We start from the raw sequence: 14829 nt of genomic DNA on the forward strand, positions 1-14829 counted from the left end.
TCATACCAACAACCAAGTAACTACACTACTGTCAGTCTATTGTTTTCTAACCACTTACAAGTCGTTACTATACACGTGATAAACCCTTCAGGCTTTGTTCTTAGAAAGTACTGGTACTGACCCCAATATCGCCAACACTAGGAGTCGGTAGCCGAGGTCAAACCAAACTAAATCACTTATAGACTTTACACAGACTCACATTTAAACTCAACATAGACTTGGCTTAAACATCTATAGATTTACCTCAAACTCAATCTTCCACAGACTTAAAAAAGAAACTGAAGATCTAACTGAATATCCCATAGACTTAAAACAGGGACTTACCTCACACTTAATTTCCCAAAGATATGAGACTCAGCTCAAACTTAATCTCTCATTGACATTGAGACCACTTAATCTCCCACAGTCTCAACACAAGATTTAAATTCAAACTCAATAAAAATGTTTGAAATATTGCAACCAGATTCTAATGAATTTGACTATAAAAAATACACACAAGCTTATTTCCAAAAATGGTAAAAAAAAAGTACATTAAACCAAACATGGGCTTAATCTGATAAATTATCATGTATTCCATATATTATATCACAATATGAGTCTCAGTACATTTCAGATTAAAGAACAGCTCAAGATATTCTACTTTCCAGATTTTAAATAAAACATCGGTGTACAGTATGCATCATACTGACATTTACGGAGATATTGAGGAGCATTATTGTATAAATTGAAGTGATTTGAACATTGGAACGGGAACACAAAATATGAAATGACATTTTAAAGTGCAAGATCTAAATTCTCATAAACCAAAAAATGCCGTCTGTCCTTAAGAGATATTTCTTGTTTATGAATAATGACATCTCTGGGAGGAAGAGCAGGACCTTTAACTACTTCACCCCTGAAGACACATTTGAACCCTTCCAATTCAAAGGTTGGAATAATTCATTATGAAACTTCAGGGGTCAATGAGTTAAAAACTCCTTGATATCCCAGCCACTACAGACTGCAGTTAATCTTTATTTCGATAGAACTTTCAAAATAGATACCAGATTATACACGGTAACATAAACTCTCTGAGGCATAGCATGTCAAAAATTGCTATAATTTTGTCGCCCTGAGGTAGAAAAATTGTGGTTCCATCATAATACAAACCAAATTATCCCGTACATTATCAAGTAAATAGACATCCAAGGTTCCATGGTAAATTAGGTTAAATGTACATGATCTACGATTTAATCAAATACATCAAATAGGGGAAGAAAACTGCAGGACAAAATTGTTCAAAATACAGAAAGCTTTGCATCATATTGATTAACATTTCATCACAACATCTGTATGGTATGTCAAACTAATGGTATCGTACAAAAATGTGTAGGACAATATGATAATGTTGTATAACATCTGTGTCCATGGAGTGTAAATACTATCATGCTGGGTTAAAGTCAGTTTACCTAGGAATAAATGGTAAATTATACAAATATAGCTATTTAATCCTGTTGCGGTAAAAATTCTGAAAAAGGTAATATCTGTTTTAAAATTGAGCAGAGTAGATTGTTCAACACAACAAAGTAACAATTCATGTCAAATTGTCCACAAATGTATATCAGGCAAGGCGATGATGGAGAGAGGATATTCAAAACGTGTCCTCCCTAGGGACATGAGTGGGGATACTCAAAATGTGTCCTCACTAGGGATATAGTGGGGATGTTCAAAATGTGTCCTCACTAGGGATATAGTGGGGATGTTCAAAATGTGTCCTGACTAGGGATATAGTTGGGATATTTGAAATGCATGTGTCCTCAATAGGGATATAGTGGGAAACACCCAGATCCTACATCATGGCTATCTTTCCGTTAGGTAATACATCATGTATATATATATATAGCACTAAAAATTAGAAATTAGGTAGTCAATATTTTAACAAACCACTTGTTAAAAAAAAAAAAATATATAAAAAAAATATTAACACAAATTGATATTTTGTTTCATAATTTTGTACATTTCAAAAGTCACATACCATGTTCCACCGAACAGAGACCAGTAAATTATAATGGGCGATATTAAAAGATATCTGGGAAATCCACTGAAATTTTGCATGAGCGTTGCATGCACAAATACATATACATAAATATATGAAAAAAATATAAAGATTGCTTCACTTCTATGCACATACATGTTCATAGGTCTAAAGAAGTTCCCGGATGAGTGGTGGTTGATTATCATGTTTATCTAATTTGAGTTAGTTAATATTCAAATGAATACATGCACAACGTTCACCAAACGTCTTTTTCACAATTTGAAAAATAACTTTAGGATGGTTTGTTGAACATGATAACCAACCGCTACTCATTGGGGAATCTGATTTTACTACTAGTAATACATGTGTATCAGGAATGCAGTTTATTACTCTTGGTTCCAAAGTTCTGACAGAGAAGAAATTCTCTGTGAATCAAGATGTCACAATGACATTTTAATTTAAATATGACATCACAAAATATTTTGACAATTTTTTTCAACAAAAAAAACCTCCTATGAAAATGCTTTTCACATTCAAGTAAAGAAAGCATGGCCACCACTCTCACAGATAGGGAGTGTAAGTAATAACTATACAACCCTTATAACTCCTTTCTGTCAGACTCCCCTTCACTTAGGAACAGATAATCGTTGTTTCAGGCTATATTTTTATCTCCAAAAATTAAAAGTATCGGAGCTAACAAAGATCCAACAAAATATACAGTTTTCATATGGAAAGGCAGTGTTTGTGACTTTAAACGGATGGTGAATATTTACCAAGACAAATACATGTATATAGCGGAACAACTACCACAACTGGTATGATCATATTGATGATATTGATGATGACAGGAGAATATAAAGAAAATTCCTGAGTAAGCACCTAAATCCAACATCAGACATGTTCTCGTTGTAAAATGAAATATATTGAAGATAAAGAGAAGAATAATATAATCTATTACTGTCAGTGAGGTGAAGGACTTCTGAGACTTGATGAGATCATCTTTGAATTGATTGTCAACAAAACTCCTAGACAGATATGTTGAAAAATAAGGGTAAGTCATATCTAAAATACATAGAAGAAATTATCTGCCAGGGTATCCTAAATATCTAAGTTTTAATCTAGATTCAACTGTATATTTAAAGAAAAAAATAGCTGCTGAATTTTCAATGGCTCCAAAACAAAAAAAATATAAACTAGACACAGATTTTCCATGTATTTTTGTAGGGTCATATAGAGCAATCAATAAGAAATGCATTACATATTTATATTTTATAACTTTTGAATATATTTGCTTAAGTTTATCAATATGTTATGCAACAAAATATATTTTTAAGTCAGTGGGTGGCATTTATCTTCTGAAACGCACACTGTCAAGGTGATGAAAAAATCAATATCATTTGTAACAAAATTTGAATATTAATTATGATTTAATATAATGAATGATTCACAACGTTCCGACATGTTTTCCACACTAGTTGTGATATATATCCACAGGAGATTCTGTTCAATTAAGTTTATTAACATGTATTTATTTTGGGGCCAAAATAGAAATGTGAAAGTTAGGATGCATTTTTTTTTTTTTTTTAGTTGGGTTAATTTCATTTTTTGGTATAATGTTTCTCTAAAATAATTTCATTACAAATATTACAACTGTAAGATTCAGCTGGAACAGATTAAGAAAAGCTTAGAGCAAATGCTGAAAATAAGCCAGACCTTATAAAATTTGAAACATATACAAATGTTAACAAATAAACTATAACAAAAGATAAACTGATAGGAAAATAAAACAGCCCAGACCAGGAAATGTCCAAAATTCTTGCCTGCCAGAATTCAATCTTATAAAAAGTCTTAATTAAAATAGTACTATATGCTTTAAATATTAGCCGTCAGTCATTCCGTTTTCATCTTGACAACATCTATAGATTAATCTACATCCCAGGTTTTCATCTTTCCTTTCTCATCTTCTCAACATCCTGCAAGTAAATAATGACACTGTTAAATAAAAAACATAATTCAGGACCATTGTGTCCAAAACTTTTTGGTCTCTTTCATGATAACCAGGGTATTTGTGGCTGATTTTTATGATTTTTGGTAAGGATAAACTTAAAAGACCTCTGTATTATTTAACACATTCACACCCGAAAACACATTTGAACTCTTCCAATTCAAAAGTTGGAATAGTTCATTACAAAATTCAGGGTTGAATGAGTGAAGAAATAAAAAAATGTGTGTGTGTAGAGTATGTAACGCTAGAGTAACTATGAGAAAATGCATATGAAGGTAAAAGACATGACTGACATGATTTAATATGTTAAGGATCCCCGTACCACAGCCCAAAACTGCAACTATTCAATAGAAACAGATTTTATAGCATGGCTACAACTTTGATAAATCAATTATGAAAATAAAACCATACCTTGTGGGAGTTTAATGAAAAATAATCAAAATGAAATGAACAAAATATAATCAACATTAATGTTCTGATAGTGTTAAATTTAGCAGAGCCAGACTTGGATTCGAACCCTGGACCTCAGTGCTACAGTTATATCCAAAATGAAATTAAGGGGAGGTTACTGTACATACTAAAAACTGCAGTGCAGTGGGACAGGGATCTCTAAATAAAAGAAAACCATCAACATAATATAGATAACACACTTTAAACATGTCTTTTAAAACACCAAACATGGAGAAATTTCCCTCTCATAAGTGGGATAAATTATCCACACACACACACATTCACACATTCACAAGCTGGAAGACAGTGCTAGATCTTCTGACAATTAAAAACCCACACAAGTTATCAAAATTATTGAGTCAACAGTTTAGAGAATTACTTTGAGAGTAACTGGAGTTGGAATATGATGAAACCTACATTGATACTTACATCTTTCACTACTGCCCTCAGCTGCTCGTAAGCTGTATCTATGTTGTCGTTTACTATCACATAATCATATGCACCCTCCTCATCGGCTGAAAGGAAAGTGACAATACATGTACTTCAAATGAGAATAATACTCTATCAAAATGGAATACCTGCAGAGAGAGTTTCTGCTTCTATGTATTTTAAACAGAAGAGTTTCTAAATGAGAAGCAGTAATGAAAATTTCCCCTATGCCACTCTGTCACCTAAAACTTTAGGAAAGTACAAACAGATTGTGACAGATGCTTTTATCATTTCAAGTTTCATATCCTACTTATACCCCTACTACTTTAATATGTTACGTTATCTCACATTTTAGCAATAGATTATGTAATACCGGTACAATTATAGCATTTTGATGAGGTTGATTTAATTTTATATCAACCTCGATAAAATACTGCTAGAGAAGAGAGCACTATATCCCCAATATCATCAAAAGGCAGTATTATGAACTGACAGTCACACTTCACAAAACGTGAAACTTTGTCAGAACAGAACAATATGCTCCCCCTACCACTGCATCACAATGGGATAATACAAACTGTAACATGAAATTTACATCAAATCATCAGATACAAATGTTGTGCCCAAGACAACATACAGATATCATACCGTTGGAATCTGTATGGAATACTATGTTTCTATCTTTTATTCCAGCCCTATATACAAACCATAGTCGAGTGCCTCCTTCGCTGTATCCAGCCTCCGTTGTAGACTCTCGTCAGATTCTGTACCTCTTCCCTTTAATCTCTCCTTCTGTAAACACAATGACTTTAGTGTTGTACCTTCAATCTCTCCTGCTGTGAAACATTTACATGTATAGGAAGTTCAAAATAATACCTGCTTTTCAAAAAATGTTTATAAGGATATCAATACACCTATAAAACTGGTGCTTTACTTTATTTATATGTTAGATGAGATTTTGTATCAAACAAACTTTCCATTTCATGCTTTAATATTGTAACAGGTGAAAAAGAAATACACAGCCAGACCGGGGTTTGAACCCGGGACCCTCGGAACTCTAAACGGACGCTCTAACCAATTGAGTTACTTGGTTGCAGGCGATCAACCCAGTCCAGTTCCGCTACACATGAATTTGTAAAAGTAATAAATCAACTCCATCCCATTGTTTATCACTATCCTATATTACCTTTAATAAGCCCATGCTTGATAATTAGCCCCGCCTTCGAAATAAAGAATTGAACATCAGGTAAAGCCTTATTAGGCTAATCACGCACCTTGCTCTGACTGGAACTATACAATGTACATAGCAAGACTGCCAGGTACTGGTAGTCTTACTGTTCAAGCAGTGTTTTTGTCACCTACATTTTACAATAGCCTGTTCCTTTATTAATTGGGAAAATATACAGGTAGGATTAATTTTATTGAAATTGGGAATAAATTCCCCAGTTTTTTGGTCATTTTGGGAAAATAAGGCACTTTTTAGCTAGGGGAAACAGTCTGTATTCGGCAGTAAAACTGAGCAAAAAAAATCACTTTAAAGATATACAATTTCAATTTTAGGAATGTTTAAGATCAACATTAAGAAAAGGTCTTACTAGAACTTCCATACTAGGTGGCTTAAGGAACACATATCTAGGGTTTAGGTCTGTTTTCTTGATGTTCTTTACACCGTTGATTTCCACGTCTAGTATACAAATCCTTCCGGTTTTCTCAATGTCCAACACCGCCTGTTGGCTGAAACAAGATTTTTTCCGTAAATTATTAGAAAGTTTTACAGTGGACATCCCATAAACCATTAGCATCCTCTATTCTACTGGGGTGTATACCGAGGTGTCATTTAGCTCCTTGTAAATAGAGAATCTGTAAGTAACAATTCCCTTAGTTTGATGCAATATGCAAGACTCAACGCTGGTTATTAATATTTCACAATGTTCATTTATACGGAAAGACAAGCTTTATATGAAAACAAAAAGTAATACATTGCACTTTTAATTGCATATCTAGATAATTTACTATTTCTAATCAACCTTTCAAAGTGATATTCGTTGGTTGTTTATGTATGATGTGCCATGCACCACTATAATTCAGAATTTCATTTTGAAAGTATGTTCGGTTTTGCAACTTTATGATTTTTTATATATGACGTGGTACAAATGATTATGTGACATTCTGTTGATGTGTCTGGTGAAAATGCAGACTGACTTTCAGACATGTTTGGTTTTATAACGATCTTCATTTTAATCTCCTAAAGTGTAAAAACATTGATGTACTGATATGGGACACCCAGTATAATTTCAGTGTACCTTGCAAAACTGGCAAATTTATAAGGGCTTCAAAAAAATTAATCATACATTACTATTTTGAACAAAGACTATTTAGTAGTATTTACCCTCTGGCCTATTCAATAATCTGAAATCTCACATCTGATGAACAAAAATTGACAAAGAAAATAGATTTGTAAAACATACCTTGTTCCATATCTGTTTCCTGAGAACTGAGCATGCTCTAAAAACCCACCATCCTCAATCATTTTTTCAAATTGTTCTCGTTGTACATAATGGTAGTCTGCGGGAAATCAATGTTAAATAATGAGGAACAATATATTTTTTTTTAAATTGGGGCAATATTCAAATCTAATCATGGCATTGATTCATGATATGAATATAGTTTATCTCATATATATGTGTATTCTTTCTGTATTCATAGAAAATTGATCCAGTCACCCTTTTCCTTGAATAAAATGAGTTTGTTTTTAACATCAAATCGTGTAATTTGTGGAGTTATCTACCCTGTCACACTTGGCTCATATATATGTATGAGGTTCCATTTCATGAGATTCATGAAACAAGTCTTAAGAATTATTCATTTTAGTGAGCATCTGTTAAAACTAAAAAATGTCAAATGATTTGTGACAAGTTTCGTATGAAACAGACACTAATTTAAGATTCTGTTTATAGCATCATAAACCATGATTTGTTATAAACCTTTCTGAAAACAACATATATTCTTTTGCTGATTTGAAATTCAAAATATTATTGACCGTTTTACTTCAAGCATTTTCTATTCGCTTGTGATCATGACAAACACCATGCTATTGGAAGTCAGATTTTAAAAAAAAGGACACTATTTGAAAAATGCAAATTTTTGTGAAAAATCCTAAGATTGTACCTTTTCCTTCCACCTCTCCTGGGCGTGGATTTCTTGTAGTGTCTGGAAACAAGAACAAACTTGTTTTACTTAACAATCAGCAATTCAAACAACAAATATTCAACTACCTAGGTATTATATACAGCAGCAGTGATATTGATCACCTCCATGTTTGTAAAATCAATCACTCAAAAGACAATAAGTGGTTATTCAATCCATTTTCCCCCTCAGCAGTGAAATTTCTGTTCTGTAATAGAAGGGTAGTTTGTGCTCAATAATCTTATCTAAACATGATCAGTAACCTGATTTAAACATGAAAGGCAGGGCTCAATTGATCTTCTGAACACAGGACCTGAACCATGATGATGTGCTGATGGGAGATATTAAAGAAAGCAAAATCCTAATATCGTACAAGGAATACAGCCTAAAGGTTTTAACATGAAATTTAGATTATTCCTTATTATATATGTTTGGAGTCTTCACGTCATAAATTTTGAAATTTATCTCTAGCTGTCTCAGTGTCTGTGTATAATAATATTTAATTATGATGTTGTAATGGGTAGGAAATCACAATTTGTACAGTATATACTTACGTGATACACTAAAGGCGAAACTGTCGGGAAATTCTGCAAACATTTTATTGAGGAGCGTACTCTTTCCACTTCCTGAAGGGCCACTGACCACTAAAGGTCGGTACCGGGAGGATGCCATGGTTCTCAGAGGTAAAAAATCTGTAACAGGTAAATCAAGCAAATATTACTCAGGTATTCCTCTGCAGCTATTCATATACGTGTAATTAGAAGTCTGAAAAAACAAAGTGGTTAGGTTAACTCTTTCAAAGGTTCTGAACAAACTGTTTTCCTGATTACTTTTTTTGTGTTTGTCTAAATGTACAAACAGTACCACAGACATTTGACATCTTATCAAGTCTGATCATTCTACAGGGACCAGATCATGAATGTGCCTTGGTAGTAGCCGTGATTTTGCTAACATGCAGTCCTTTTTACTGTGTGCAATCAAGCGTGTGCATCAGGCCACTCACTCTCCCAAGAATTCCAGTTTGTTCCTCAGCGGTGGCAGAAAAAGAGAGTGGTGTCTGAACGTGTTAGTCGGTATCTCTCCGATGGCACAGTGGTTTCCCCTCCACCTGGCACGAATACAATGTTTGTTCCCTTAGCGTCGTCTTAATAAAAGCCCTGCAGAGTGTTTGTTGTTCACGATGTTAAATAAAGATTATTAGCACCTGACTATTCTTCTCTTTTGTGTTTCGTCAATTAAATCTGTTATGAGAACATCACACATTTAATTAATCATTAGCACAGAGTAGATTGTTTAATCTCTCAACACTTGTCTACCAGAATCAATAACTTTCAAGGCTGTCCCGAGACAGGACATTTTTGTGATTTGTGAGAGAACCTCTAGGACTACACCAATCAATGTTGCACGTTACTGTTCATATATAAGCTTTACAGAGACAATACTGGTATAGCTACTGTGTAAATATATAGGTAATCAATAATCCACGCTTATCCACCAGCAATCACCCGATGCTGACTCCATAGAAACAGAAAACTGTAACTATGGGAACTGATCTCAAGGTCTATCATCAGATCATTATAATTATCGATTGTGGTGTTTGGTGATATGTTTCAGTAACTCGGTAATGAAAGGTGGTAAAGTACATTGATTAGCTTTCTAAAAATGCACAAGGTTTCGCGTAAGTGTTATAAAAAAAATCAGGCTCTCCGAGAGCACTAATACATGGTCTTATCCCTGTGAGTGTCATAGTAAAGCTAGAAACTTATCACATATTTAGCCACTAATATCCACATGCATGATATGCCACGTATCATCTGAGCGAGAGCAAGTAGGCCTATTGCTCAATATTTTCTTCTTGATTTTACGAACAACTTGCAAATAACCAACTAAACTGATTGTTCCAGAACAAATTAGAAAAAGACCATATCCGCCTTCTTCATTAACAATTCCGTGAAAATAAATATCGTAGGCCTAAAAAACGTCATAAACATTCTACTTACGGTGGAGGCGGGGGAGGAGGCGACACACTCTCAAACTTGTACACAATACGCTCATCGGTGTTGATTGTGTGGGTGGAGTCACGATCAATTAAACGCTTGCGGCTTAACGGTTCTCAAAGGGTCGCTGAATGTAAGCGTTTTAGGCACATAGGACTAGGCAACACTAACTATACACAAAATCGGGTTACTTATTCCGGAAAAGGTACACTATCAGATACAATTTAATTTACAATAAATCAAAAATATTATTATCTTTATAGAAACAAACATGTTATATTTATTGAGTAATATATGTTAGGGTACGGTAAATAACTAGACACACATACAGTCTATGGTGGGGCGTTTATTTGTAAGGGTACAGTAAATAACCAGACAGACACACGGTCAATGGTGGGGTGTTTATATGTTAGGGTACAGTAAATAACCAGAAAGACATACAGTCAATGGTGGGGTGTTTATATGTTAGGGTACAGTAAATAACCAGACAGACATACAGTCTATGGTGGGGTGTTTATATGTAAGGGTACGGTAAATAACTAGACACACATACAGTCTATGGTGGGGCGTTTATTTGTAAGGGTACAGTAAATAACCAGACAGACAGTACACGGTCAATGGTGGGGTGTTTATTTGTTAGGGTATGGTTAATAACCAGACAGACACACAGTCTATGGTGGGGTATTTATATCTAACGGTACGGTAGATAACAAGAGAGACATACAGTCTATGGGAGGGTGTTTATATGTCAGGGTACAGTAAATAACCAGACAGACATACAGTCTATGGTGGGCTGTTTATATGTAAGGGTACGGTAGATAACCAGACAGACATACAGTCTATTATAGGGTGTTTAAATGTTAGGATACGGTAAATAACCAGGCAGACATACAGTCTATGGTTGGGGTGTTTATACGTTAGGGTACCGTAAATAACCAAAGAAACGAATAGTCTTAGAGTATGGTCATGACATGTCAGAATTCATGTTTAGCTGATAGAGGGGTATTTATTGGTATATATACAGTTCCCCATGTTAGACATAAGTCCATGGCAGACACCCATACCACTGCATTTCTCAGGTGATGAGTTGTGAAGTGGGTATTAAGGCTCTGAAGGAAAGAAAACTCTCAAAATAGACTTTTAACTTGAGTTATAACAACATTGTAAGCTTCAACTTCAAATGAAGGAAGACTGCATATCTTCAAAGCTTAGCACAATAAACTGTTTGAGGCATGAGTTCAAATTCTTGTAGAACTTCAAAAGATTGAAGACATACAGCAGGCTCTTGCTTGAATGACTGACTTGAAATTCCTTGTATTTAATATATCATTGTGGTTACATGCATGTGTGCAGTTCCGATAATTTCCTGTTATTTCCTGAATACATAGATCATTAACAGCCATGTGTCAATATGTTAAATAGTCTGGCACAAATGTTGAGGTTCGTAATTGATAGAAAAGGGAGCATCCATGTTTTACACACCAGTACCAAAAGGAAGAGGGCAGTCTGCTACTGAAAGTCATATTTCAGCAAAACCACAACTATGAGAAAGAGAAAACCAGATGCTTTAACACTAATGGAATGATCTTATGTTTACCAAATATAATTGGATCGAATTCACTTTTCAAATTGAGTTAAATACATCATACCATTTATCAAATTAAGAAGAACAAGACAGGTGTGACCGCTGCATACAGATGTACCTCTGCCTCTCTGTCCTCCACATCACTTCCCACAACACTTCTTCTTTGCTCGTCTGACCCCTGACCTCTTCTGCATTCTCTTCCATCACCTTTTCTGTCTGTCTGGTTTCCTTTTTCCGTTTAGCTCAATCTCTCTACTTATCTCATCTTCCTCTACACCTTCCAGACACCTTCCAGTACTCTACCTCCTTATCTTCCTCTACACCTTCCACTCCTGATACCTCCTTATCTTCCTCTACATCCTCCAGCCCTTTACCTCCCTATCTTCCTCTACACCCTCCAGTCATCTACCTCCTTATCTTCCTCTACACCTTCCAGTCCTGATACCTCCTTATCTTCCTCTACATCCTCCAGCCCTTTACCTCCCTATCTTCCTGTACACCCTCCAGTCCTCTACCTCCCTATCTTCCTCTACACCTTCCAGTCCTCTACCTCCCTATCTTCCTCTACACCTTCCAGTCCTCTGCCTTCCTATCTTCATCTACACTTTCAAGTCATCTGCCTCCTTATCTTCATCTACACCTTCCAGTCTTCTACCTCCCTATCTTCCTCTATACCCTCCAGTCCTCTACCTCCCTATCTTCCTCTACACCCTCCAGTCCTCTAACTCCCTATCTTCCTCCACTCCCTCCAGTCCTCTACCTCCCTATCTTCATCTACACCTTCCAGTCCTCTGCCTCCTTATCTTCCTCCACACCTTCCAGTCCTCTACCTCCCTATCTTCCTCTACACCTTCCAGTCCTCTACCTCCCTATCTCCCTCTACACCTTCCAGTCCTGATACCTCCTTATCTTCCTCTACATCCTCCAGTCCTCTACCTCCTTATCTTCCTCTACACTTTCAGTCCTCTACCTCCCTATCTTCATCTACATCCTCCAGTCCTCTATTTCCCTATCTTCTCTACACCCTTCAGTCCTCTACCTCCCTATCTTCCTCCACTCCCTCTAGTCCTCTACCTCCGTATCTTCCTCTATACCCTCCAGTCCTCTACCTCCCTATCTTCATCTACACCCTCCAGTCCTCTTCATCCCAATCTTCCTCTACACCTTCCCGTCATAAACCTCCCTACCTTCATCTACACCTTCCAGTCCTCTACCTCCTTATTTTCCTCTACACCCTCCAGTCCTCTGCCTCCTTATCTTCCTCTACACCTACCAGTCCTCTACCTCCCTATCTTCCTCTACACCTTCCAGTCCTCTCCCTCCCTATTTTCCTCTACACCTTCCAGTCCTCTACCTCCCTACCTTCATCTACACCTTCCAGTCCTCTCCCTCCTTATTTTCCTCTACACCCTCCAGTCCTCTGCCTCCCGATCTTCCTCTACACCTTCCAGTCATATACCTCCCTACCTTCCTCTTCACCTTCCCGTCCTCTACCTCCTTATCTTCCTCTACACCCTCTAGTCCTCACCCTCCCGATCTTCCTCTACACCTTCCAGTCCTCTACTTCCCTATCTTCATCAACACCTTCCAGTCCTCTGCCTCCTTATCTTCCTCTGCACCTTCCAGTCCTCTGCCTCCTTATCTTCCTCTACACCTTCCAGTCCTCTACCTCCCTATCTTCATCTACACCTTCCAGTCTTCTACCTCCCTATCTTCCTCTACACTTTCAAGTCATCTGCCTCCTTATCTTCATTTACACCCTCCAGTCCTCTATCTCCCTATCTTCCTCCACTCCCCCCAGTCCTCTAACTCCTTATTTTCCTCTACACCCTCCAGTCCTCTACTTCCCTATCTTCATCTACACCTTCCAGTCCTCTACCTCCCTACCTTCATCTACACCTTCCAGTCCTCTCCCTCCTTATTTTCCTCTACACCCTCCAGTCCTCTACCTCCTTATCTTCCTCTACACCCTCTAGTCCTCAACCTCCCGATCTTCCTCTACACCTTCCAGTCCTCTGCCTCCCTATCTCCCTCTACACTTACCAGTCCTCTACATTCCTACCTTCATCTACCATGCAGTCCTCTTCCTCCTTATTTTCCTCTACACCTACCATGCAGTCCTCCATGTTCCTAGCTTCATCCACACCTTCGATCCCCCTCCTCACCGTCCTCTGCTTCGATCCCCCTCCTCACCGTCCTCTGCTTTGATCCTCCTCCTTACCGTCCTCACCCTCCCCTGCTTCTTTTTATCTACGTCTATACCTTCCTTCTCTGACTCTATTTTATCCTCTTCTTTATCCTCAATTTTTCACTTATCATGGATCTCCATGATTTTCTTCTTTGCCTCCTCATCATCTCTTGTTTTCCACCTTTTCATCTATTGTTTTACTTTACATCTACATCAGGCAAATGAAGAAGTCTGATATAGCGTCCCACACTGTGACTGCGTAGTTGCTCTACCAAATATAGTACTCCCGTGTACCTTTCCCAGGCTGTGACTGTTATGTGCATCCCTGTGATCAGCTGTCGTCTGCTCGCCTGCTATCTCGGGAGTGTTCCCCCATATCGTCCATGGATTAGCCAGTCCCAATTCCATGTGCTCGTGTTTTTGTTTGTTTTTGTTTTAAATAAGTATGAAAACTCAACTTCCGTGAATTGCAACAGTACTCCAAGTGTCTTTTGAGTTAAACCTCACTTTGTGCCCGGGGAAATATTGCCGTGCAATAAGTTGAATAACAGAGATCGAGTGTACAGGTAAGTTGTTTTGTTTACCTTATCTATATACTAGTTTGAGTTGTGGTATATAGTTGATAGTAAATAATGAACAAACAAAAAAAGAGAGAAAAAAACTAAGACTAGAGTTCATGGTGCACTTTTGTACACAGAAAGATGTGACGAACTGGAATTTCTTTTGTGGTATACATTGTTCAGAATTTTCAGGCAGATATAGCAAAATAAGGTTTCCCGGTCTGTCAAATAATTAAAAATTAACAATCATAGTTAAATGAATGTTTTATGTTTCAAAAGTAATAGAATGCCATGCAAACTGAAACAAGTAAATACATGACCAATAATTGCCATCAATTAAGTAAGTAACCATAGGCTGTGTCATCATTTAAGTAAGTAAATATAGGCTGTGTCATCATTTAAATAAGTAAATATA

General features: G+C 36.6%; 2 protein-coding genes across 2 annotated transcripts; one reads left to right on the forward strand and one right to left on the reverse strand.

Annotated features, from left to right (window-relative positions):
• Positions 1-1929: 1929 nt before the first annotated feature.
• LOC110442890 (guanylate kinase-like) lies at positions 1930-10161 on the reverse strand. Its single transcript, XM_021486750.1, has 8 exons — positions 10085-10161; positions 8639-8776; positions 8067-8108; positions 7367-7463; positions 6494-6632; positions 5606-5690; positions 4899-4984; positions 1930-3987 (listed from the first exon to the last, which is right to left on the reverse strand). The coding sequence occupies exons 1-8, from the start codon at positions 10137-10139 to the stop codon at positions 3958-3960; spliced, it is 672 nt and encodes a 223-aa protein (XP_021342425.1). The 5' UTR covers positions 10140-10161; the 3' UTR covers positions 1930-3957.
• A 1331-nt stretch (positions 10162-11492) lies between these two features.
• On the forward strand, positions 11493-13187 carry LOC110442894 (melanoma-associated antigen C1-like). The gene is made up of 2 exons (XM_021486755.1): positions 11493-11525; positions 12033-13187. Exons 1-2 carry the CDS (start codon positions 11493-11495, stop codon positions 13185-13187), a joined length of 1188 nt encoding a protein of 395 aa, XP_021342430.1.
• The last annotated feature ends 1642 nt before the right edge of the window (positions 13188-14829 follow it).

Source organism: Mizuhopecten yessoensis, unplaced genomic scaffold (genome assembly GCF_002113885.1).
Source record: "Mizuhopecten yessoensis strain PY_sf001 unplaced genomic scaffold, ASM211388v2 scaffold716309, whole genome shotgun sequence".
Taxonomy (NCBI): domain Eukaryota; kingdom Metazoa; phylum Mollusca; class Bivalvia; order Pectinida; family Pectinidae; genus Mizuhopecten; species Mizuhopecten yessoensis.